At 44.9% G+C, this 24,707-nt stretch overlaps 1 protein-coding gene across 5 annotated transcripts in view; it reads right to left on the reverse strand.

Moving 5' to 3' along the window:
* EIF2AK2 (eukaryotic translation initiation factor 2 alpha kinase 2) overlaps nt 1-23,502 on the reverse strand; it is a 43,749-nt gene extending 20,247 nt beyond the window's left edge. For 3 of the 5 annotated variants that reach the window (XM_074949005.1, XM_074949004.1, XM_074949003.1), the window contains exons 1-5: nt 23,156-23,502; nt 17,618-17,750; nt 11,605-11,725; nt 5,805-6,004; nt 1,207-1,333 (exon numbers count right to left, since the gene is read on the reverse strand). In XM_074949005.1, the coding sequence (XP_074805106.1) occupies nt 1,207-1,333; nt 5,805-6,004; nt 11,605-11,725; nt 17,618-17,739 (570 nt within the window). In that variant the 5' untranslated portion in view covers nt 17,740-17,750; nt 23,156-23,502. Of the gene's footprint in view, nt 1-1,206; nt 1,334-5,804; nt 6,005-11,604; nt 11,726-17,617; nt 17,751-21,802; nt 21,965-23,155 lie in introns of those variants that run through there. The other 2 variants (XM_074949002.1, XM_074949001.1) reach the window with 2 other exon arrangements.
* Between the last annotated feature and the right edge of the window lie 1,205 nt (nt 23,503-24,707).

Below are 24,707 nucleotides of genomic sequence, written 5' to 3' on the forward strand. Positions count from 1 at the left end.
CAGAATTTTAAAATATTACGTACAGAATTTTTACTATTCTGGTGCAAAATTCCCTCAGGAGTAGTTTATGCACATGCTTAACTGTAAAGCACTGGGGTGAAATTGAAGGCATTTGCCCCACTGAAGTGGGAATTTTTCCATTAACTTTAGTGTGGCCAGGATTTTGCCCCAGATATTTAAAACTTTACATCCTTTTTCACACCTGCAATTAAATATCAGCAAAAGTAGAGTTTTGTAAATATCTTATGACCAGATCTTGACCACAAATCCAGAAGACATTTATAGTACATGCCCTCATTTGCAAGAGTAACAAGGGATGCAAGGATGAGGCCCCATTAAGAATTAAGACCAAAAAACAGTATTCATTAGTTGAGGGCAAACTTTTCAGAGCTGGTAATTGTACATGCAATTTTGCATGTGGAAAAATAGAAGTGTATGCATAAACAGGCTTCTGCATCTAATTGCCATCTATATAGTAACTGGGCATGCAAAGTGATAAGCATGCAAAGTTTGCATTACAAATTTAGAGCTGGCTGAAAATTTAGTCGTAAGTAATAACTGAGTTTTTGCCTTTTTCCATCCCTTTGTTTTCACTTAGTAAGAGACACTGAAGTTTCAGATTAAAAGCAAAAAGTGTGATATCACAGTTAGGCATGTGTAAGAGGTGCTCAGCAACCTTGACTTCCCTTGAATTCCACTGACATTGCAGGCTCAGGTCCCATATGATTAAAAAAAATAATTCTGATTTGCAAATTAAACACATCCAACACAAATGCAAGGAACTATATAATTAAGAAAACTTAGTAATTGTACAGCAGCACTGTACTATGCTCGAGAGAATTCCATTTCAGTATATTAGTTAAGTTTTAAAGAAAATTGTAGTGAAATATTTTTTCATAAGTTCTTTTGTCATATGCATTTGTCTTTAACTGAATGATAACTCACAGGACCATATACTGAAATATGCAATTAGAGATACAGATTTTGGGGGGGGGGGGGGTACAATAAGCTATTGACTATACAGACACTGTGAATTTTAGCTACCGTACAGTGGAGCACCACCAACATAAATCTATGAGGCAAAGATTATTTCTCCCTCAAACTGAAACAAACCAGACTAGTTTTTAACCAAATGATGATGGACCTTGATTCAAAAGATGAATGAGCCAGTAGTCTCTTTACATACAGACTACATGCAATACATACCCTTGACGTTTCTTGAGATCTTAACTGTTCATATGCACGTTTTGCAGCAGCCTGTTTTGCAGCTTTTTTATCATTTCCAGTGCCTTCACCATAAATCTGGTCACCAATTTTACAGCTAAAAGAAAATCTGTAAGAATAATAGAGAATAAAACAGTATCCATAAATCCTGTATGGCAAATTCTAATGTTAACAATTTTGAATACTAATGTCATGTAGAAATGATTCTAGGAAGAACAGAGTTCTTCAATATTCTTCTGCATATGTACGTTTTCAGATATAACTTTAGTCATCTAACTTGAGATGTCTCAAAAGGGTCGGATTTTTAGAAGATAGGGCTCAGCATTTTCTGAGGAGCCAGTCCCATAAAGCATCTTAAATAAGGTACCCAAAACTACTAGTCATTTGAAAATCCTGAATGTAGATTTTAAGACTAGTTCCTTGTAAAGGTATTTTTTAAATTGCAAAATTGTAACAACAACTTAGCCTAGAATAGTATATTATTTAAAAGAGAGAGAGTGCAAGAGCGCGCGCGAGCGCAGGCTGATTAAGGCACATTCTACAGAATAAAACATTTGTGGTGAAGAATTTTAAAGTCTGTGTTTGATTTACCAGGACAAATTCTGTGAAAAATCTTAACGGAATTAAACAAGAGTAAGATTATTTTTTAAATCATAATTGAATTAAGCAAGTTTGTCTTTAAAGGAGCACTGAAGTCAGTTTGAGAGCTACCAATTTAAAAAGCATTTCTTAAACATAAAGCACTTCTCACCCTGAATAAACTACTAAATGTATTTTATTTAAAAATACTGCTACGGCAAGTCATTTTGCTAGAAAAAGAACATGGATTTGTGACAGGGTAGTAAGAATTATAAAGACAGTTTGGAAATAGATTCCAGACTAAGACACTGATCCTGAAAACTCTCAAATACATGCTTAACATTAAACCCAATTAGTCCCATTAACTTTAAACACACATATTTGCAAGATCAGGGCGTATCTTTCCATGTTCATGCTGGTGTTTTATAATTCTATTTTTAATTATTTCAGCCAAAATGTACCTGTTATGAATTAGGGCTCTTTGGTTAGACATTCCTGTCACCCTACCACATTTTTCATAGAATCATAGACTTTAAGGTCAGAAGGGACCATTATGATCGTCTAGTCTGACCTCCTGCACAACGCAGGCCACAGAATCTCACCCACCCACTCCTGTAACAAACCCCTAACTTATGTCTGAGCTACTGAAGTCCGCAAATCGTGGTTTAAAGACTTCAAGGTGCAGAGAATCCTCCAGCAAGTGACCCGTGCCCCACGCTGCAGAGAAAGGTGAAAAAGATAAGCACAACATTCATACCCTCCACTACAATAGCTAATTTAAATTAATTACATTTTTTTGTTAGCAGCTCTGACACTTCATTCTTTAATTCATTCAGAACTGTTGGATGTGTCACTGATGAATTGATGTTTTTTAAATTTATCAATTTGTTTCAATACCTCTTTTGATACCTTGCTCTCTAATAGGGTTGCAAACTTTCTAATTGCACAAAACTGAATACCTTTCCCCTCCCTGTACCCCGCCCCTTCCCCAAGGCTCCACCCCCCACTCACTCCTTCCCCCCTCCTTCTGTCGCTCACTCTCCCCAACCCTCAGTCACTTACTCATTTTCACCAGGCTGGGGCAGAGGATTGAGGTGTGGGAGGGGGTGAGGGTTCCGGCAAGGGGTGTGGGCTCCGGGATGGGGCCAGAAATGACTGGTTCAGGGAGCAGGAGCAGGCTCGGGGCTGGGGCAGGGGTTTGGGTTGAAGGAGAGGGTGAGGGCTCTGGGCTGATGGTGAGGGCTCCGGGGTGGGGCCAAAGATGAGGTGTTCAAGGTGCAGGAGTGGGCTCCAGGCTGGGGTGCGGGGCAGGGGTGAGGGATTTGGGGTGCAGCAGGGGGCTCCGGGCTGGGGCCGAGGGGTTCAGAGTGCAGGAGGGGGTTCCGAGCTGGGACAGGAGGTTGGGGTGCAGGCTCAGAGAGGAGCTCCAGGCTGGGGCAGGGGCTTGGGGTGTGGGAGGACGTGCGGGGTGAAGGCTCCAGGTGGCGCTTACCTGAGGCGGCTCCCTGGAAGCAGCAACATGTCCTTGGGCTCCAAGGTGGCGGCGCAGCCAGGCGTCTCTGCACAGTGTGCGCTGCCTTCGCCTGCAAGCACCGCCCCCACAGCTCCCACTGGTCATGGTTCCTGGCCAATGGGAGCTGTGAAGCCAGTGCTCGGGATGGAAACAGTGTGCAGAGACCCGCTACAGGGACATGTCGCTGCTTCCAGGAGCCCCCCAGAGCCAGGTAGGAAGCCTGCCTTAGCCCCACTGCGCCGCCGACTGGACTTTTAATGGCCTGGTCAGCGGTGTTAACCGGAGCTAAGAGGGTCCCTTTTCGACCATGTATTCTTGTCAAAAACTGGACACCTGGCAAACCTAGTCTCTAACAGTAGGTCTTTATTATCTGAAAATAACAGATATCTCCCCATTATCCTCTGCAGAGAAAACCAAGGCTATGTATTCACTGCAATAAAAGGTGTCTTTTTATATTGAGTTAACTATTTCAGCGTATACTATTAGTGGAAACAATGCACTATAGCTTTTACCTCAATATAACTAGTCCCCCCCACATGGGGTTTATCTCCACTAGCTATTGAGATAAAAACTACAATGACTTTTTCCATTCGAATTTTGCAATAAGATGGCTACTATGATGTGACTATATAAAAAGAGACAATCTCTAACCCGAAGAGCTTACATGAAAGCCCCAATCCAGTATATGTGTACGTGCTTAGTTTCACTCATGCGAATAGTCCCACTGAAGTCAATGGAGCTACTCATGCAACTATTTGACTTTACACAAGCATTTGCTAATTAGAGACAAGATGTGACATGTAGGTAAACACTGCAGAGCCTGAGGAAGGGGAACAAAGTTGAATATATTATGTAAACAGCCAATTTGGAGACTTCAGAGGTTTGTTTCTTTTAATTTTTTTTGAAACAATATAACTGAGTAAGAGAGGTTGTCACTTTTTTTGGACTTTGTTATCTCTAATGTCCATCAGTGTTGTGCACTCTGTTTTCTTTCCCTTATCAGAAGACTGGTAAGAAGTCTTACAACTTATTAGAAGTCTTACAACTTGGAATTTGTATCACTAGAGATTCTACTATATGGTCCTCTCTGCACGTAAATTTATTTTATCTCATTGGATTCTATCAACTCTTTTGTGTATAGTGCTACTCACCCACCTCTACAATCTAGCTTGGCCTTCCCTGTAGTTAACAAACAGGTATTATATACTGGACATGCACATTTTGAAAACAATTTGACAATTTTGTAAGTTAAGCTTATAGCTAATCTATATAACCATGTATTCTTATAACTGTTACCTGTTTCTTTCCTAATTCCTCTTTCATGATCTATACCCACTTATTATGACTAATCTCAATTAGACTTTGAACTCTTTGGGACAGGGGCTGTTGTTTTCTACTGAATGCACAATGCCTAGTACGATGGGACAACGGTCATAACAGTGACATCTGGATGCTTCTGTAATAAAAGTAATAAAACCACTGTTTTATCATTCTATCAAGCTTCAGTATTGTCTCTGTGATGGGGTATCTGCGCTCCATTCCTGAATGAAGCACAAAGGGTTAAACCCCTTCAATGGGCTGAGAAAAGAAACCTACCCCTTAAGGATTACCAGAGTCACCAGGACTTGGAAGCAGGATCTGAAAGCTAAGGTCTGATAGGCAAGGAAGGAGCCTTAATTAGAGAAGCCGCAAAAAGAATCAGAAGGAAAACAAGAGTTTTGTTGTCTTCTAGTCTAGGAAGCGGGTGAATCAAGCCCCAATCCGGAAGTAAGGTGAAACTGAGGAATCAACTGCCGGATTTTTTTCAGAACAAGTAGCATACTTCTGCACAGATACCAGCTACCTACAGTAAAGGCTGTTTGCTGAGGCTTCCTTTGGACAAGACTGAAAGCAAGGCTTCCTTTATGAATTGTTTTGCTTCTCATAATGTACAAATAGCTATGTTTTCTCCTTTGAAGATTGTGTTTTAGCAGCTGGGAACTGATCCAGCTCTCTATGAAAGCAATAACAACTCTCAGTGACTTCAGTGGTAACAGGTTTAATTCCTTGGTTTATAGGACTGTTAAGCCAATCTCAAAAGCTGATTTGATCAGAAATTTGTAAGGGAGTAATTAGGGGGTCATGCACTGGCAATGTCACAAACTGTCAATATTTTTAAGATAAGATATACCTTGCTAAATATCACTCTTTTGGGAGCAGTTCTTAGCAAACAGTTGTTGGAATAGTTCCACCGCTATCTGAATTCCTTCAATTCACTTTTAATTCCTCCCATTATGGTTTCAATTGTGGGTAGATCTCATTCCAGTAACAGATACAAAAAAATGCCCTTTCCTCAAACAGGTCACTGTGACAGATCCCTTTGACTTTGGCAGCGAGTACATGATTGCAGTTCTGGAGACTCATCTAAAAGCATCCACGTAAAGAAACAAAAGAGCAGGCAAATAGAGAGAAGAAGCAGAAGGAATTAACAACATTAACCACATCTTACGTTTTTTTATGGGGGGGTCCATATTCATCTTCTAATTTATACTCAATCACTATGTTATGTTTTAGTCCATATTTGGTAAGCATGGAGATATAGTCAAGTGGTTCTATCTCTTTCAGTATGTCTGATGAAAACTCTGTTGGCGGTGGTGGTGGCGGCGATGGCTGCGGCTGCGGAGTTTGTGGGAGTGAAGCCTGTTTAGTCTACAAAATAAATATACAAAATATGCATAGCTTGAAAGGCTTGAAGTTACTAAAGAACACAAAATGAGCATCATGAGAGTGCTGGTATAACTGCAGGGTTGTGAATCCTTAACCAACTGCTATAGACATTTCACAACGTTTTAAAAATAAATCACTTCTCAATCGCCACTAATGGGATGTACTGGCTCTGTAAAGCGGAGAACCATCCTGGATAATTACTATACCATTGTAGATTTTGCAAAGAAGTTTATAATCAACGAATCTTTAATAGAAGATTTCAGGATTGTCACCTGCTGGTGAATCACGCTGAAACTTAGAATCTCTGTTCAATCAGCACAAAGCGATGGAAACAGCTACAAGCATAGTTGAGAGCTCTTTTTATTGGGAATATGACCAGGTTCAACCACCACTGGGATTCACCATCGGTTACCATTCAATTATTATGTTCTCAGCCATTTTACACACATGCATTAGACCCATGTGACAGCACAGGCTTTCACCTGCTAGCAAGTACTGAATGACATTAAGATGCTTAGGTGTCAGGCTGAATTCCCTTATTTCTGTGCTCAATGCCGTTGTGTATATAAGGACAAGGAGTTATTTAAGTTTGAATCCTGATCAAATTAACATTTGATGACTGTTTGGTGGCCACTGAAATGAGTAACTGCTCTCAATAGGCATCCATACATGACAATCACCATCTTCAGCAGTTGCAGGTACTCTCTACAAAGAGGTTAAAGGCTGAAAGTGCCTAAAGTACTCTCCTCCAACCCCTTAATGAGGTCCCTGCAGCTCAAGGATGAGGCAGTGTAGGGGGAATACCAGTAATGCTAGTACTGCACCTACTGTCGCTAAACCTCTTGTTCCAGCATTTTCCCCCACAAGCAATAGTCATTCACATAAAATAAAGCTCAGACTGGAACCCAACTCAGTGCAGGTTTGGCCTAGTGAACATTCTTGCTTTGAGCATGGTTCTTATTCAGTTAGACTATTTGTTTCCATGACAGACCCTAGTTCCCCACCCCATGTTTGGACACCAATGAATACAGAACGCTTCTCTGTCTGCAAAGCACCTCCTTCCAGTTATCCCATTCATGAGATGCACCATATAGAAATATACATTCTATAAAGGAATGTGAAGTACATATGGGCCTTGCAGAAATATTGCTGACTCTCTGGAATGCTAAAAAGAGGAGGTCAGGGAAAAACTGAAATAATTCAATTCTGAAATGCAGCCTCTGTCTCTTGTGGAAGTTGTCATTCAGGTACCTCATGCTCCCATCCTCCTCTATGGGCCAGGCTCTACAGCTGGACTTCATCTCTCATGATGCACCGCAGGCATTGAGCTGCCAAGATGAACTGCCTCCCCCTGACCAAAAATGAATTCTATGGTTCATCATGAGCGATGCAGTCCTGATCATAGAATCATAGAATATCAGGGTTGGAAGGGACCTCAGGAGGTCATCTAGTCCAACCCCCTGCTCAAAGCAGGACCAATCCCCAATTAAATCATCCCAGCCAGGGCTTTGTCAAGCCTGACCTTAAAAACTTCTAAGGAAGGAGATTCCACCACCTCCCTAGGTAACGCATTCCAGTGTTTCACCACCCTCCTAGTGAAAAAGTTTTTCCTAATATCCAACCCAAACCTCCCCCACTGCAACTTGAGACCATTACTCCTTGTCCTGTCATCTTCTACCACTGAGAATAGTCTAGAACCATCCTCTTTGGAACCACCTCTCAGGTAGTTGAAAGCAGCTATCAAATCCCCCCTCATTCTTCTCTTCCGCAGACTAAACAATCCCAGTTCCCTCAGCCTCTCCTCATAAGTCATGTGTTCCAGACCCCTAATAATTTTTGTTGCCCTTCGCTGGACTCTCTCCAATTTATCCACATCCTTCTTGTAGTGTGGGGCCCAAAATTGGACACAGTACTCCAGATGAGGCCTCACCAATATCAAATAGAGGGGAACGATCACGTCCCTCGATCTGCTCGCTATGCCCCTACTTATACATCCCAAAATGCCATTGGCCTTCTTGGCAACAAGGGCACACTGCTGACTCATATCCAGCTTCTCGTCCACTGTAACCCCTAGGTCCTTTTCCGCAGAACTGCTGCCTAGCCATTCGGTCCCTAGTCTGTAGCTGTGCATTGGGTTCTTCCGTCCTAAGTGCAGGACCCTGCATTTATCCTTATTGAACCTCATCAGGTTTCTTTTGGCCCAATCCTCCAATTTGTCCAGGTCCCTCTGTATCCTAACTCTGCCCTCCAACGTATCTACCATTCCTCCCAGTTTAGTGTCATCCGCAAATTTGCTAAGAGTGTAATCCACACCATCCTCCAGATCATTTATGAAGATATTGAACAAAACCGGCCCCAGGACCGACCCCTGGGGCACTCCACTTGACACCGGCTGCCAACTAGACATGGAGCCATTGATCACTACCCGTTGAGCCCGACAATCTAGCCAACTTTCTACCCACCTTATAGTACATTCATCCAGCCCATACTTCTTTAACTTGCTGACAAGAATACTGTGGGAGACAGTGTCAAAAGCTTTGCTAAAGTCAAGAAACAATACATCCACTGCTTTCCCTTCATCCACAGAATCAGTAATCTCATCATAGAAGGCGATTAGATTAGTCAGGCATGACCTTCCCTTGGTGAATCCATGCTGACTGTTCCTGATCACTTTACTCTCGTCTAAGTGCTTCAGGATTGATTCCTTGTGGACCTGCTCCATGATTTTTCCGGGGACTGAGGTGAGGCTGACCGGCCTGTAGTTCCCAGGATCCTCCTTCTTCCCTTTTTTAAAGATTGGCACTACATTAGCCTTTTTCCAGTCATCTGGGACTTCCCCCGTTCGCCACGAGTTTTCAAAGATAATGGCCAATGGCTCTGCAATCACATCCGCCAATTCCTTTAGCACTCTCGGATGCAACTCGTCCGGCCCCCAAGTTGTGCACGTCCAGCTTTTCTAAATAGTCCCTAACCACCTCTTTCTCCACAGAGGGCTGGCCATCTACTCCCCATGTTGCGATGCCCAGCGCAGCAGTCTGGGAGCTGTCCTTGTTAGTGAAGACAGAGGCAAAAAAAGCATTGAGCACATTAGCTTTTTCCACATCCTCTGTCACTAGGTTGCCTCCCTCATTCAGTAAGGGGCCCACACTTTCCTTGGCTTTCTTCTTGTTGCCAACATACCTGAAGAAACCCTTCTTGTTACTCTTGACATCTCTTGCTAGCTGCAGCTCCAGGTGCGATTTGGCCCTCCTGATTTCATTCCTACATGCCCGAGCAATATTTTTATACTCTTCCCTGGTCATATGTCCAACCTTCCACTTCTTGTAAGCTTCTTTTTTATGTTTAAGATCTGCTAGGATTTCACCATTAAGCCAAGCTGGTCGCCTGCCATATTTACTATTCTTTCGACTCATCGGGATGGTTTGTCCCTGTAACCTCAACAGGGATTCCTTGAAATACAGCCAGCTCTCCTGGACTCCTTTCCCCTTCATGTTAGTCCCCCAGGGGATCTTACCCATCTGCTCCCTGAGGGAGTCAAAGTCTGCTTTCCTGAAGTCCAGGGTCCGTATCCTGCTGTTTACCTTTCTTCCCTGTGTCAGGATCCTGAACTCGACCATCTCATGGTCACTGCCTCCCAGATTCCCATCCACCTTTGCTTCCCCCACTAATTCTTCCCTGTTTGTGAGCAGGAGGTCAAGAAAAGCTCCCCCCCTAGTTGGCTCGTCTAGCACTTGCACCAGGAAATTGTCCCCTACGCTTTCCAAAAACTTCCTGGATTGTCTATGCACCGCTGTATTGCTCTCCCAGCAAATATCAGGAAAATTGAAGTCACCCATGAGAACCAGGGCGTGCGATCTAGTAACTTCTGCGAGTTGCCGGAAGAAAGCCTCATCCACCTCATCCCCCTGATCCGGTGGTCTATAGCAGACTCCCACCACTACATCACTCTTGTTGCTCACACTTCTAAACTTAATCCAGAGACACTCAGGTTTTTCTGCAGTTTTGTACCGGAGCTCTGAGCAGTCATACTGCTCCCTTACATACAGTGCTACTCCCCCACCTGATCCTGATCAGGGATCCCAGCCTACACAAAACAAGAGGAGCATGAGACGTCCAAACCACAGTGGCATTTCAGAATTGAAATATTTCAGTTTTGGATTTTGGCCAAAATCCACAAGATTTTCCTCTGGGATGAGGAGAACCAAACAAAACAAGAAAGCTTTCCAGCCAGCTCTACTTGGCAGCTCCTTAAAACAGTCTTCACCATTCAACTCCTTAACCCCAGTTATGGCCATTGTGAACAATAAATGCAATATATTTCAGAAATAGAAATAATGAGAATTACAATAAACACAAATGCCATATATTTTAACAGGACTACCACATGAAAATGATTACCGGTAATTATCCTGCTCTGTTCAGTTCAGGGCAATACATCTCAAAAGGGAGAATTCAGTGAGGTCTGACAAAATGCCTCTCACACTCTACTGACATTAAGAGAAATCCAGAGTAACTTGCTAGATAGATTAAATATGCCTTGCATGAAGTGTTTAATATTTGGTATTCTGGATTCACTTGTGTCCCCCAAGTGTAATTTGTTGCTTTGAAAATACTTGGATACCTTTTGGATCTGACTTTGGCTCAGATTTCTCATCTAAAAATCAATTGTTAAGAAATACTGTGGTCCCTTCGCCAGATCTGTGTCTTGATAAACCTATGTGAGACGATCAATGAAAAAGTTTAATTGGAGACATTTAGCTTGAAAATGTATGCCTAGAAAATGAGACTATAATGAACTTTCAGATCACAACTCCTTCTTACGGCCTATTTTCCTGGAAGCACTTTCTTTCTGCAATATATAGTCATATGAAGATGGATTTAGCTCTTGGGTCATGTTTATTCAACATCTTTGAAAAGAAGAGTCTTGTTAGAAGATGACTATATGACAGACTTGAGATTTTTTTTTTTAAATATACTTTTATTTTCCTTTCCAGTGATACGTCAATTTAACACGTTGTATTTAGCATCAATTTATACCTTTCACTTTTTTCCCCCCATTATGGTTCTGAAACTAAACATTTGTTTCTAAACTACAATGTGGACACGGATTTTTTTAAATGTTCATGACTGATGTGAATATCTTTTCCAAAACCAACTCTAAAGAATATAAAAAAGAATTAAAAGTCTGGAAAAAACTCTTATGGAATATTACAAAAGGACATTCTTTTCCAACAGAGAAATTTCTAATGGATCCACTTGGTCTGGACAAAGATATCTTTTTACAAATAGGAAAGAGGATGTTCTAAAAAGAGCAGATGATATCCAGTCACACTGTCGGGCTTTTTGGTCCCACAAACCAGGACAAGAGGTTTTTAGTTTTGGCTTTGACATGTAGTAGAATTGCCATGCTTAAGGATTTTCTAGACAGACACCTGTCACTCAGACAGTTTAGAGACTATTTGAATTGCCTCTACCATGATTCAGGGGCTACATTTGAAGATGACCCATTCAAAGCCCTCTAACCCAAACAAAACAATGATAGTTTACCATTTACTTTTAAACAAAAGATGTTGTTTACTTACTTGATTTTCTTGTGTTATGCTATCCCATGCTGCCTTTGCGGCCTCTTCTTTTGCCTCTTTCTTGGTTTTACCTGTAGCTACAGGATACTCTCCGTTACCTATTACAACCATGACAGTGAACCTGCAATAAAGAAAACTGTTCACTGAACACAGCTGAATTGTGGCATATGCCTAAGGACCTTATCAAGATTCCATTGTTCATTTATCTTTAGAGCACTATGAAATGTTATGCAAGTACTTAAGTATTCAAGTACTTATCATCTCCCAAACTCCATTTTCATAATTCTTTGGAAGCTTCAAGTGTTCTTATAAATAATATCTTCCCTCCTCCTCAATCACATGTTCATACAATAACATTTATAAACACTAAGCTGCTTTACAAAAGCACTGAAGAGTGCATTAAGATAGCGATGGATAGCTTGAATCTGTTGACACATGTCCAGGACTTGGAGGGGCCAAAGACCAGGATGCTCTTCATTGCTCCAGATTGTGGGAAGAGAGAAGGCTGGCCTGCCTTGGTTACATAAATGAAATTACATCCACCCTTGGTCTGTCACTGCATCATTATTTTACTAAGGGCGCATCTATACTACAAACTGAAGTCAACTTAAATCAACATCCAGCTGCTGCAGTAATTAAGTTGGCTGTGCATGTCCACACCACACTCTGTGTCAGTGGAGCTCATCCTCACTAGCAGCGCTTGCATCAGTGCAGAAAGCAGTGTACTGTGGATAGCTATCCCATGGTGCAACCAGGACAATTGACTGTGGATTGCTCTGTTTGCAGGCAGGCCTTCCTGTGAGTCAGGCTGGGAGGAACGAAGGCTTGGGGACTTATAGTGGCATGTGATCATGTCACCTGAACTGGAAGCCATCTTTAACCTGGTGTTTTTCCATTGAGAAGGAGGGGTGGGAACCCAGAGGGACAAAGGATTCCCATCTTATGCAAAAGATATATAAGTCGGTAGAACATAACAAGGGGGAGCCATCATGAGAAATCCCCTAGCTACCACCTGAGCTGGAATAAGGGCTGTACCAGGGGAAAGGATTGTGCCCAGACTACAAAGGTGGCAAGTCAGTGAAAGAAACTTATTGAAACATCTCTAAGGGTGAGATTTTATCTGTATTCAGTTTTTATTACTGTACTAGACTTAGACTTGCGTGTTTTATTTTATTTTGCTTGGTAATTCACTTTGTTCTGTCCGTTACTACTTGGAACCACTTAAATCCTACCTTCTGTATTTAATAAAGTCACTTTTTACTTATTAATTAATCCAGAGTATGTATTAATACCTGGGGGGGGGGGGCAAACAGCTGTGCATATCTCTCTATCAGTGTTATAGAGGGCGAACAATTTATGAGTTTATTCTGTATAAGATTTATAAGGGTAAAACAGATTCATTTGGGGTTTGGACCCCACTGGGAGTCGGGCATCTGAGTGTTAAAGACAGGCACACTTCTGTAAGCTGCTTTCAGTTAAGCATACAGCTGTTAGGGGACATGGTTCAGACCTGGGTCTGGGTTTGCAGCAGGCTAGCGGGTCTGGCTCAAACCAGGCAGGGCACTGAAGTCCTAAGCCGACTGGACAGGAAAGCAGGGGCCGAAGTAGTCTTGGCACATCAGGTGGCAGCTCCTAAGGGGGTTTCTGTGATCTAACCTGTCACACCAGGAACTGTGTGCGGAGCTCGTCTCAGCCTTGCAGCACAGCAACACTAAAATGAGACCTGCTCTGACAGTGGAGAAACAACTGACAATCACTGTGTGGAAGTTTGCAATGCCAAACTGCTACGGGTCAGTGGGGAATCAATTTGGAGTTGATAAATCCATCGTGGGGGTTGTTGTGATCCAAGTATGCAGGGCCATTAATCGCTTTCTGTTAAGGAGGGTAGTGATTCCATGCAACGTGCAGGGCATACGTGATGGCTTTGCCACAATGGGGTTCCCAAACTGCAGTGGGACAATAGATGGTGTGCATATACCCATCTTGGCACCAGACCACCTTGCCAAAAAGTACATAAAGAGAAAGGGATACTTCTATGGTGTTGCAAGCGTTGGTGCAGCACCCGGGGTATTTTACCGACATCAACACCTGGTAGTCTAGGAAGGTATATGACATATGCATCTTTAAGAACACAGGTCTGTTCAGAAAGCTGCAAGCAGGGACTTTCTTTCCAGACCATAAAAATCACCGCTGGTGGTGTTGAAGTGCCCATACTGATCCTGGGAGACACCCTATCCCTTACTCCCAAGGCCCATGAAGCCATACACAAAGCATCTGGACAGTAGCAAAGTGTGGTTCAACAACAGGCTCAGCAAGTGCAGAATGGTGGTTGAATGTGCCTTTGGCCATTTGAAGGGTCACTGGCGCAGTTTGCTCACTAGGTTAGACCTCACTGAAAAAAAATGTCCCCATGGCTATAGCTGCCTGCAGTGTGCTTCATAATACATGTGAAGCAAAGGGAGATTAGTTTTCGTAGGGGTGGGGCATGGAGGTGGACAGGCTGTCTGCTAATTTTAAGCAGCCAGATACCAGAGCTACAAGAAGAGCTCAGAGTGGAGCAATGCATCTTCGGGAGGCTTTGAAAACCTGTTTTAGTAATGATCCACAGTAACGTACACTGCTTTTCGGTATTGTGCCTACCCATAGTCTGAACCTTGCTGTGATTCTCTCTTGTGTACATCCATCCCAGTGCCTCAGTTTGCCTATCTCTCCCCTACCCCCCACCCCCAGGCTTTGAATCAATAAAGATGATTTTCAGGACATGGATTTTTATTACTCACAGATATAAACACTGAAAGATCCGACAGAAGAAATGAACCTTGGAAAGAGAGTGGAATAAAATTTTGAGGGGGAAAAACACATTCATCTTGTCTTTAAAAGCACAGCTGCCTTGCCTATGTGCGGCTGTTATTCTTGGCACCCTCCCCCGGGATTGAGTGGAGGGATATTGCACTGTCCGCCCTTGCTAGTGGAACATGTGTGAGGGGGAGCACAGAGATGTTGGAATGCCATTCTGCAGGGGCTACAGAGGGAGTCAAGCCTCAAGGTGTTTCTCCTGAAGGTCAACCAGATGCCCCAACACGTCTGTTCCGTCAGAAAGCCCAGCATCTCCTGCTGCGTGCCACGCTCATTCTCCTGGGCTTCTCTCCTGTCCATCATGTCCATGTCCATTTTTTCAGAGAGAACAATCTTCGCACCCTCTGCTCAGCATCCACTATCCCAGAGGCATCCACTATCTCATTAAACATGTCATCACGCCTTCATCTTATCTGGGAGATCCTCTCCACTGGTGTGGAGGAACAGCTGAAGGCTACACTTTGCACTGTAAACAATGCAAAGCACAAAGGAACCACTGTCAGTGCAGACCTAGGGTCTAGCACAGAGATGCTATATAAAAATCACTCCCCTAAATCCATGCAAGTGTAAAGCAGAACATTTTCATTTCTGCAAGGTATTCATTGAACCAGTTTGCTGTCCCAGTCATGGTGAGTTATGACCCGGTGGCATGAGCACCGGACTGTCAGCAGCATTGGGTGGGCAACCCGCGACGGTACTGGAGCTGGCCAGGGGGCCAGGCCACCTCCTCTTTGTAACATCGACGCTGTCTGCAAGTCGAGAACCAGCATTCCCCCTCCCAAACTGCAAACCTTTGCAGAAGCGATGCTGAGGAAGGGCTTGCAGTGGCGTGGGGCCACCACAACATTTTCTTTCCCTCTCCATTGCCGCTGCTGCTCTCTGGCGCCAGAGGCTTGCAGTTTCTGGGGTCAACAGAGACCCCTGTCACCCAAACTATGGCCATGTTTTGTAAAGCATGGGGAAAGGGGTGGAAAATTACTTGGGGGGTGCCCGCAGGCAATATTGTTTGAGGTTTGAGCAACTGAAAATGACCACTGTCTCCCATAGGTGACCCTAGCTGATATCACGCTCCTGAGGGTAACAGCTACTCCAAGCATCCGGGTACAGACAGTGAACTTATGCTGCTATGCTGTGTACTGCGATGATGCCAGTTGAATTCATACTGGAGCGGCGTGGGAAAGTATCCTACTATAGTGGAAGAAATAAGGCAGCCCTCCATAGAAACCTTCTACAATGGATTACAGAGTACCTCCATGAAAGTTTCCTGGAGACCTCTATGGAGGATTCCCATGCCATCCCTGTGTACAAAGTCTTTTTCTCAGGGCACCCTCTGCCAAGCTGGTGTGGCCACTGGGAAGCAAATAGGCACTATACCTCAACTGATTTTTTTAAATTAAGCATATAGGAACATGTGACCCCAAAATATTAATTGGAATTGCATTCTCAGCAGAGGTTTCTGCCCTGGCATCACACTCTGCCATGTTGCTGTGCTGGGACTGGCTGGACTGCTTCAGGGTTACAAACAGCTCCTGGCTCTCTGGGACAATGAATTGCCCTCTTGCCTGTCTCCCATTCTCCTCATCCAAGACTCCTCCTCAGCATTGCCTGCAGTGACCTGGGACTCTGACTTCTCAGATGTATCCACACTGATCTTGGGGGCGGGGGGGGGGGGGTCATTGTGCGGTTGCCACTGAGAATAGCATGCAGCTCCTTGTAAAAGCAGCACGTCTGTGATGCTGAACCAGAGCGACCATTCACCACCCTTGCCTTCTGGTACGCCGGCCACAGTTCCTTGATTTTCACGTGGCACTGCTGCATGGCCCTGGGTGAAGCCCTTCTCCCCCACGCAGCAAGCAATCTTCTTGTATACGTCTGCGTTTCTTCGGCTAGATTGGAGCTATGCCTGCACTGCCTCTTCTCCCCACAAACCCAGAAAATCCATCACCTCCCGTGTATTTCAGGTAGGAACGTTTTTAGAGTGTGGGCAGGCAAGCAGCCCACACCAAACAAACAGGAAATGGAAATTCAAAAGTTCCTAGTCCTTTAAAAGGGGAGGGGCTGTTTCCTGCATACCTGGCTGCTGGGCAGCAGAGTTGAGAACGGTGGCCAGAGCGGTCACAGCGGAGCATCGTGGGACACCTCCTGGAGCCCAGTTAGGTTGACATAAACAGCACAGTGTCTATATTGCCACTACATCGACCTAACTACGTCGAATTAAGCATTATGCCTCTCATGGAGGTGGAGTCATTGAGTCAACGTAGCAGTGAGTTACGTTGGCAGAAGGGAAGTAGTGTAGAGACAGATATTATTAGGTCGACATAAGGCAGCTTACATCAACCTAACTGCGTAGTGTAGACAAGGCCTTAGAGAAATGATTTTAGAGTTTTATATTTGCTATTCCAATTTCACTTTCTAGTACTCTGATGAAATGTTAGGATTAAAAAAAAGAATATGATGTGGGTTAGTGCTGGTGGTCATTACAGAAGTCAATATTTAAGAGGGATCTCACTGAGAAGAGTGGAGAGACATGGGATGTTTAGTTTTGCTAGTTATTCCACACACAGGGGACAACACGGGGGGGAAAAGCCACAAAGATGGAAATGAGAGAAGGAAACAGATTTTGCCTAGGGGTGACAGGAGCTTATTAGCCAACTCCTTATAAGCTCCTAATGTTAGTATGCATGTTCTGAGACTTTACATCCACAATACACCATTTTACACAAACTGCTCACAAAGAGAGCTTCTAGACTTTGTTAGTCTTTTTAAATCTGCACGTGCAGCAGAAATGCAAAGACAATATTGTATGACGACTAATACATAAGCTCCTACATAGATTTTAAGGTCTTTGGAGCAGGGACTGACTTTTTGAGGTGTGCAGGACACTGCTTAGCTCAGTGGTACCCTGATCCTTGATTACAGCCTATAAGCACTACCACAGTAATAATAAATACCCTTTCCTGCTCCCTGACACCACCTCCTCCCACACACACACTTGAGAACAAAAAGTTATATTCCTACTCACCGATTTCTAGGGCTGTTGCAAGGAGTAGTTACAAGCTATAAGCACTCCAGCAGTACTGGAATGCTTACACAGCACTTTACATATTCTCACATTAAAACAAGTCGTAGTATTTATCGGCATGCACTCTGAACTTACACACGATCATGAGGAGGGCCTTCCACTTTGACATCCTTATACTCAAGTTGCAGTTTATTCTTTTGACAATATTCATGAAGTTTTCCCTTGTACAACTGTTGCTTAACATAGTATTCTGCCATTTTGGCACAACCTGTGAGGAGAAAGAAATTTTGACAAAGAATCTTGCATTCTCAGTGTTTGTTTTAGGGAATAAAAACACAAACAAAGATGGCAGCCCACATTGTTCAAGGGTATTGGAGCAAAGTAAGGAAATGTTTACAAATGCAGAGAACCACTAGGTGTGCTTTGCCAGAAAATATTGGTTGTATGTGAGAATCGTTCATCTTGGTAATAGAACCTAAATGCTTGCAGGTTATTATTTAAAAACACTACTCAGGGCAAGGGCCACATCGTCATATGTTTTTGGAGTACCTAGTACAAAATAACCCTACTCAGGCATTAGTGTAATATAAATGTAGTTATTAATTAAATCTACTCCTGCAGCTACAGGATATGAAACTGAAATGTCAATACGTTAAAGTAGATTGTTCCTTTGCAGTAAAACAGGAGGGTGGTGGACTTGCAAATGTTTCTTGAAGACATTAGTTTGCCTGGGAATAACTGATTTAGAGATCTGAACTGAGATAACACATATATATCCCCAAATCAGTAGAATTATCGAGAAGTTATTTTTTTTTAAACAAAAGTAAAGTAGCAAGTGGCTCTTTGAAGCTGAAAAGCCAGCAAAACAATGCATAAAAAGTGTAGTGTGTTTATTATTTGTTTGTTAAAAGGAGATTGAGGTGAAGCCTAGCTTCCACAATAGAAGTTATGCTTTAGTATTTCTTCCGAGGACTTTTGACAGTGCAACTAAAAAACAGATACAAAGTCTACAGAATTCTCACTTTTGTTAGCCAAGGCTAGATTTAATCATTGCCCAGCTTTATTAACAAGGCAGCAGAATTCCCCCCCACACACACACACACACACACACTCAAAAGAATCAGGAGGGGTCCCAGGGCCATTTCAGAAAGCAGAACTAAAGCAGACTCTAAAGCCAGGGCAGGGAGAGTCAATAAGAGAAGGGTTTGAACAAATCCTGGCAAAAGCTGATGGTTTTCAGGCCATAGTGACTCTTCTAGGAAGGAAGCTTGAGACAGTGACTCCTCAGAATAATAATTAATACAGGAGAATGAATGGGACTGAGCACTTAGACCCAGATCCTCAAAGGTCTTTAAGATGCCTAATTCCTAGTGATTTCAATGGAAATTAGGTGACTAAATATTAGGGCTATCAAACTATTAAAAATGTATCATAAGATTAAAAAAATAATTGCAATTAATCAGTTTTAATTGTACCATTAAAACATAATAGAATACCATTTATTTTAATATTTTTGGATGTTTTCTACATTTTCAAATATACTGATTTCAGTTACAACCCAGAATAAAGTGTACAGTGCTCACCTCATATTATTTTTGATTAAATATTTGCACTGTAAAAAGAAAAGATATTGTATTTTTCAGTTCACCTCATACAAGTACTGTAGTGCAATCTCTTCATTGTGAAAGTGCACCTTACAAATGTAGAATTTTTTTTTTTTTTGTTACATAACTGCTCTCAAAAACAAAACAATGTAAAACTTTTGGACTTGTAGGCTCTCTCTGTCCTACTTCTTGTTCAGCTAATCGCTAAGACAAGCAAATTTGTTTATATAAACTGGAGATAAAGTTGCCTGTTTCTTGTTTGCAATGTCACCTGAAAGTGAAAACAGACATTCGCATAGCACTTTTGTAGCCAGCGTTGCAAAGTATTTATGTGCCAGATATGCTAAACATTCATATGCCCCGTCATGCTTTGATCACTATTCCAGAGGACATGCTTCCATGCTGATAACTCTTGTTAAAAAAAATGCATTAATTAAATTTCTGACTGAACTCCTTGGAAGAGAATTGTATGTCTCCTGCTCCATGGTTTTACCCGCTTTCTGCCATATATTTCATGTTATGGCAGTCTCGGATGACAATCCAGCATATGTTGTTCGACTTAAGAACACTTTCATTGCACATTTGACAAAACGCAAAGAAGGTACCAATATAAGACTTTTTAAAAGATGGCTATAGCACTTGACTCAAGGTTTAAGAATCTGAAGTGCCTTCCAAAATCTGAGAGGGACGAGGTGTGGAACATGCTGTCAGAAGTCTTAAAAGAGCAATACTCCAATATGGAATCTACAGAACTCGAACCATCAACAAAGAAAATCAACCTTCTGTTGATAGCATTTGACTCAGATGACGAACATGAATGTGCGTCGGTCTGCGCTGCTTTGGATCGTTGTCGAGCAGAACCCGTTGTCAGCATGGAAGAATGTCCTCTGGAATGATGGTACAAGCATGAAGGGACATACAAATGTTTAGCATATCTGACACGTAAATACCTTGCAATGCCGTCACAACAGTGCCATGGGAATGCCTGTTCTCATTTACAATGTCACCTGAAAGTAAGAAGTGGTCAGCATTATCTCCTGTAAATGTAAGCAAAAACTTGTTTGTCTTAGCAATTGATTGAACAAGAAGCAGGACTGAGTGGACTTGTAGGCTCTAAAGCAGAGGGGGGCAAACTTTTTGGCCCAAGGGCCACATTTGGGTGGGGAAATTGCATGCAGGGCCATGAATGTAGGGCTGGGGAAGGAGCTTGGGGTGCAAGAGGGAGTGAGGGATGTGGAAGGGGGTGCGGTGTGCAGGAAGGGGCTCAAGGCAAGGGGTTGGGGCGCTGGAGGGGTGCAGGGTGCACGAGGGGGCTCAGGGCAGGGGATTGGGGGTGCAGGCTCCGGCCCAGCGCCGCTTACCTGGAGCGGCTCCGGAGTGGCAGGGGTGCGCACTGGGACCAGGGCAGGCTCCCTGCCTGCCCCGGCCCCGCGCCGCTCCCAGAAGCGGCCGGCACCACATCCCTGCGGCCCCTGGGGGAAGGGGGTCAGAGGGCTCCATGCACTGCCCTCGCCAGCGGGTACCACCCCCGAAGCTCCCATTGGCCACGGTTCCCTGTTCCTGGCCAACGGGAGCTGCGGAGGGCGGTGCCTGTAGGCAAGGGCAGCGCACAGAGCCCTCTGACCCCCAGGGGCCGCAGGGACATGGTGCTGGCCGCTTCTGGGAGCGGCACGGGGCCCGCAGCGCCACAGGTATGGCAATCCCGTGAGCCGGATCCAAAGCCCTGACGGGCCGGTTCCAGCCCACAGGCCATAGTTTGCCCACCCCTGCTCTAAAGTTTTAGATTGTTTTTGTTTTTGAGTGCAGTTATGTAACAACAACAATCTACATTTGTAAATTGCACTTTCACAATGAAGAGATTGCACTACAGTACTTGTAGGAGGTGAATTGAAAAATACTATTTCTTTGTTTTGTTTTTTTTACAGTGCAAATATTTGTTATAAAAGATAATATAAAGTGAGCACTGTACACTTTGTATTCTGTTTTAATGAAAATCAGTATATCCAAACATATTTACAATACCAATTTAAATTATTTTGTTTTATAGTGCTATTAAAAATTAATTGCAATTAATCACGGTTCTAAATTGTGTTTTGAGTTAATTGTGAGAGTTACCTGCAATTAATTGACAGCCCTACTAAATCTCTTCTAGAATCTGGACCCTAATGTACAAACAGAGAAAGAGATAAAGAACTGTACTAAAAATAGAAAAGGAAGTCACCATCCTTAAAACTAAAACCTCCCTTTAAAGCCATATTATTTTAGAAAGGAAAATTGAAACTTTGGAAGACCAACAATCTGAGAGTACTAGGAACAGCAGCAGGGAAAATCCCAACTCTTTTGATTACTTATAGTGAACTTGTATGAGTATTTTATTTGTTTCCTGTCTAACACAGAGGTAAGGAAGCAGTTTGCTTCACTACTACTGGGAATGCAATTAACATCTTTCTCTCTCTGAATTTTAACATGCCAGAAATGCTGCAGTGCAGCATGGCATTAATATAGCAGTATAAGAATATATCTAGATGATTTTCTCCCTCCCCACGCTCCCTTGTAGCATTTGTTTTGTAATATAAAAAGTTTGGAACAGTGGGACTTCAAATCCATTGTTGTGATTGGGTCCCTAGTGATCTGTATTTCAGAGATATGGATCATAAGCATAACCTCCCCAGCCCACACACAAGTGTCACACTTCCAAAAGGAATAGCTGCATTACCTTCTACTTAGAGCAGGGGTCTCAAACTCCCGGCCCGCAGGCCATCTGCAGCCCGAGAACCTCCGCAATGTGGCCCGTGGGGCAGTTTTGGGGCCAGGTCTCTCCCTTGGCCCAGCCCGGGGCCCTGCCTGCTCGCTCCAGGTGTCTGCCAGCCCCGCCCTGTGCCTCCGCACGCTGCCCCCATCCCGAGCGCCCCTGCGACCAATGGGAAGCTTCAGGGGTGGTGCCTGGAAGCAGCAGTGCACGGAGGCCCCCCCAGCCCACCCCGCCTTGGAGCCCCAGGTACGCACGGCACCCCCCATTCTCCTCCCAGATCCTGCACCCCCACCCCACCTACACCCCCCTGCCCCCAAACTCCCTCCCAGAGCCTGCATGCCTCCCCCCTCCTAGAGCCTGCAACCCCACCCCTGCCCAGAGCCTGCACCCAGCACCCAAACTCCATCCCAGAGCCTGCACCCCAGACCCCCTCCCCAACCCAAATTCCCTCCTAGAGCCCAACCTCTCACCCATTCTGCATCATAGAATACCAGGGTTGGAAGGGACCTCAGGAGGTCATCTAGTCCAACCCCCTGCTCGAAGCAGAACCAATCCCCAATTTTTCCCCCAGGTCCCTCAAGGATTGAGCTCACAACCCTGGGTTTAGCAGGCCAATGCTCAAACCACTGAGCTGTCCCTCCCTCCCCGAGCCTGCACCTCAATCCCCTACCGCAGACCTCCTCCCCCACCCAAACTTCCTCCCAGAGCCTTGGAGGGGGGCAGAGTTTTGGGGGAGGGTTCTGGGCTGCATGAGTGGCATTATTGGCCCGCTGGGAGGATTTGAGGACTGGTACTGGCCCTCAGAAAAACTGAGTTCGAGACCCCTGACTTAGAGACTGCTGACCCCCTATACTTAGACGTTTACTTTGCACCTGTAAGGGGAACAGAAGTCACTGGTGGCTTTCCAAGAATACCCGCAGTCCCCGGCACTGCTCCTAGTTCAGTTTCCAGAGCTAGAAACACTCGCTCGTTTTAACACCTTGGCATAGGACCAGAAGCCCAGTTCTTCATTAGCCCAACCCGGGCTGTGTGGGGCAAGCTCAAGCCTGCTCCAGTTACTCTGCAGCCTAGTGAGGGGTCTCGAGGAAGCAGAAAATACCCAGAGCCAGGGCACCCCAGCTCATCTCCTCCATCCAACCCTTTACCCCCCAGTCAACCTCTACAGTCTGTACTGATGGGTCGCCCCCAAATCCCAGCCTTCCCTCTGCGCTTCCCCCACAGCTCCAGCCTCTCCCCGAGCCTGCACCGGACCCCGGCCCGGCCCCTCGCCCGCCCGCTCACGCAGCGGCCCGTCCTCCCCCCGAGTCCCCCACTCACCGCGTGGCTGGGGGCGGCTCGGCGCGGCGCTCGGAGTGCGGCGGAACAGCAACAGCGGCTCCGCGCTTCAGCCAGCTCGGCCCCGGTTTCGTTTCCTTGCAGCGACTTCCCCAGGCCCCCGGCAGCCGCCGCGCTCCGCCCCCGGATCGGCTCCGGAATCGAAACCGAAAGGAGCCGCCGCTTGCCGGGGCCCGCCTCCTCCGCGGCTGCCAGGAGCAGAGCCGAGCGGCCGGGATCAGCAGGGAGGCTGGCCCGGGCTGGGGCTGCCCCTCCCAAGCAGCCGCTGCCCGGGAGGAGCCGCAGCAGGAAGGGGGGAGCCCAAACCCAGCATTTCCCCGCCAGGTCCCCCCGCGGGTGCGGGATCAGCGGGGAGCCTCTGCCGGAGCCCGGGGCTCCTCTTGTTCCCCCTCCCCAGGCCTGAGCCTCAGTTCCCCCTTCGGGGGCTGCAGTTCAGCCGCCTGCTCCTCCTGCGGAACCAGCCACTGCTCCGACTCCGCTCCGCTGCTGTGCGGGCCCAGCTCCTGCCTCTGCTCTTTTAGGCCTTTTTCTTCTGAGGCCCGGGTGGTTGCCGTCTTAACCCCTGCCCCCATTTGCCCTGCCTGCTCAGGCAGAGATGCAGTTAATTACAGCTTAGGTGGAGCTGGCCCCATTGTCCTTGAAAGGGGCCAGACACCCTGTGACATGGGCCCTTCTAGCTAAGTTGCCCTCTTACGTGCAGATGCACAAGCAAGTCCATTCCCCCTTTCCACTGTTTCCCTTTCTTCTGGGGCGGGGGAATGCTGACAGTATAAAGCATATGGGTTTCAACTGCACAGCGCCAAAGAGAGTCAATACACAGCCATCTACAAGATCAGAGATATTACTGGCTTTCTTGAACCTGCAATGGATTGAGAATCTGACAAAATTATAAAGAAAAGAAAAAAACAGGGCCCAGCTGCACAAAAGGGAGCTAGGCTCTTACAAAATCACAGGAACAACACTAGGATCCACAAAACCTGAGTTAGGTGCCTAGCTCCTCTCTAATGAATGGGGAGAGATGGGCGTCTTAGAATGTGATCCCCAAAGCCGCACACTAGGTGGGGAGCCACCTAACTCTAGCCGATGAGTATCTCTCTAATGAATTCCATCAGCATTAGCCTAATATTTTCCCTGGGTAGTTTTTGGCCAGCTAGTGAGTTGGTTGATTCTATAAAATGTGTTAATACAATTATTTGACAAATATTAGTGAAATTAATCAAACACTACAGTTGCCATGATTTGACCATACTTAAGGAGTGAGGGAGGAGAAAGTTGGCTAAAGCCAGTAAAACTGGTGACAAGGAGATGTGTTCAGAATAGAGGAGCACAACAGCCAGGAGCAACAGATTCTCGAAATACTGTGAAGTATGCCTCCCATCTACAGTGTGTGTTTAGAAGATGGATCCCTTAAGATTAAACCTGCCTATTCTAAATAAAACCCAACATTTGTACCACATGATTAGGAAGGGTCTATGCATATAATCACATTATTGGAGTTTGGTTATGGAAATGTAGCCCCCCACACCCCCCGTCC

The sequence above is a fragment of the Natator depressus genome, chromosome 3, assembly GCF_965152275.1.
Source record: "Natator depressus isolate rNatDep1 chromosome 3, rNatDep2.hap1, whole genome shotgun sequence".
In the NCBI taxonomy this organism is placed as follows: domain Eukaryota; kingdom Metazoa; phylum Chordata; order Testudines; family Cheloniidae; genus Natator; species Natator depressus.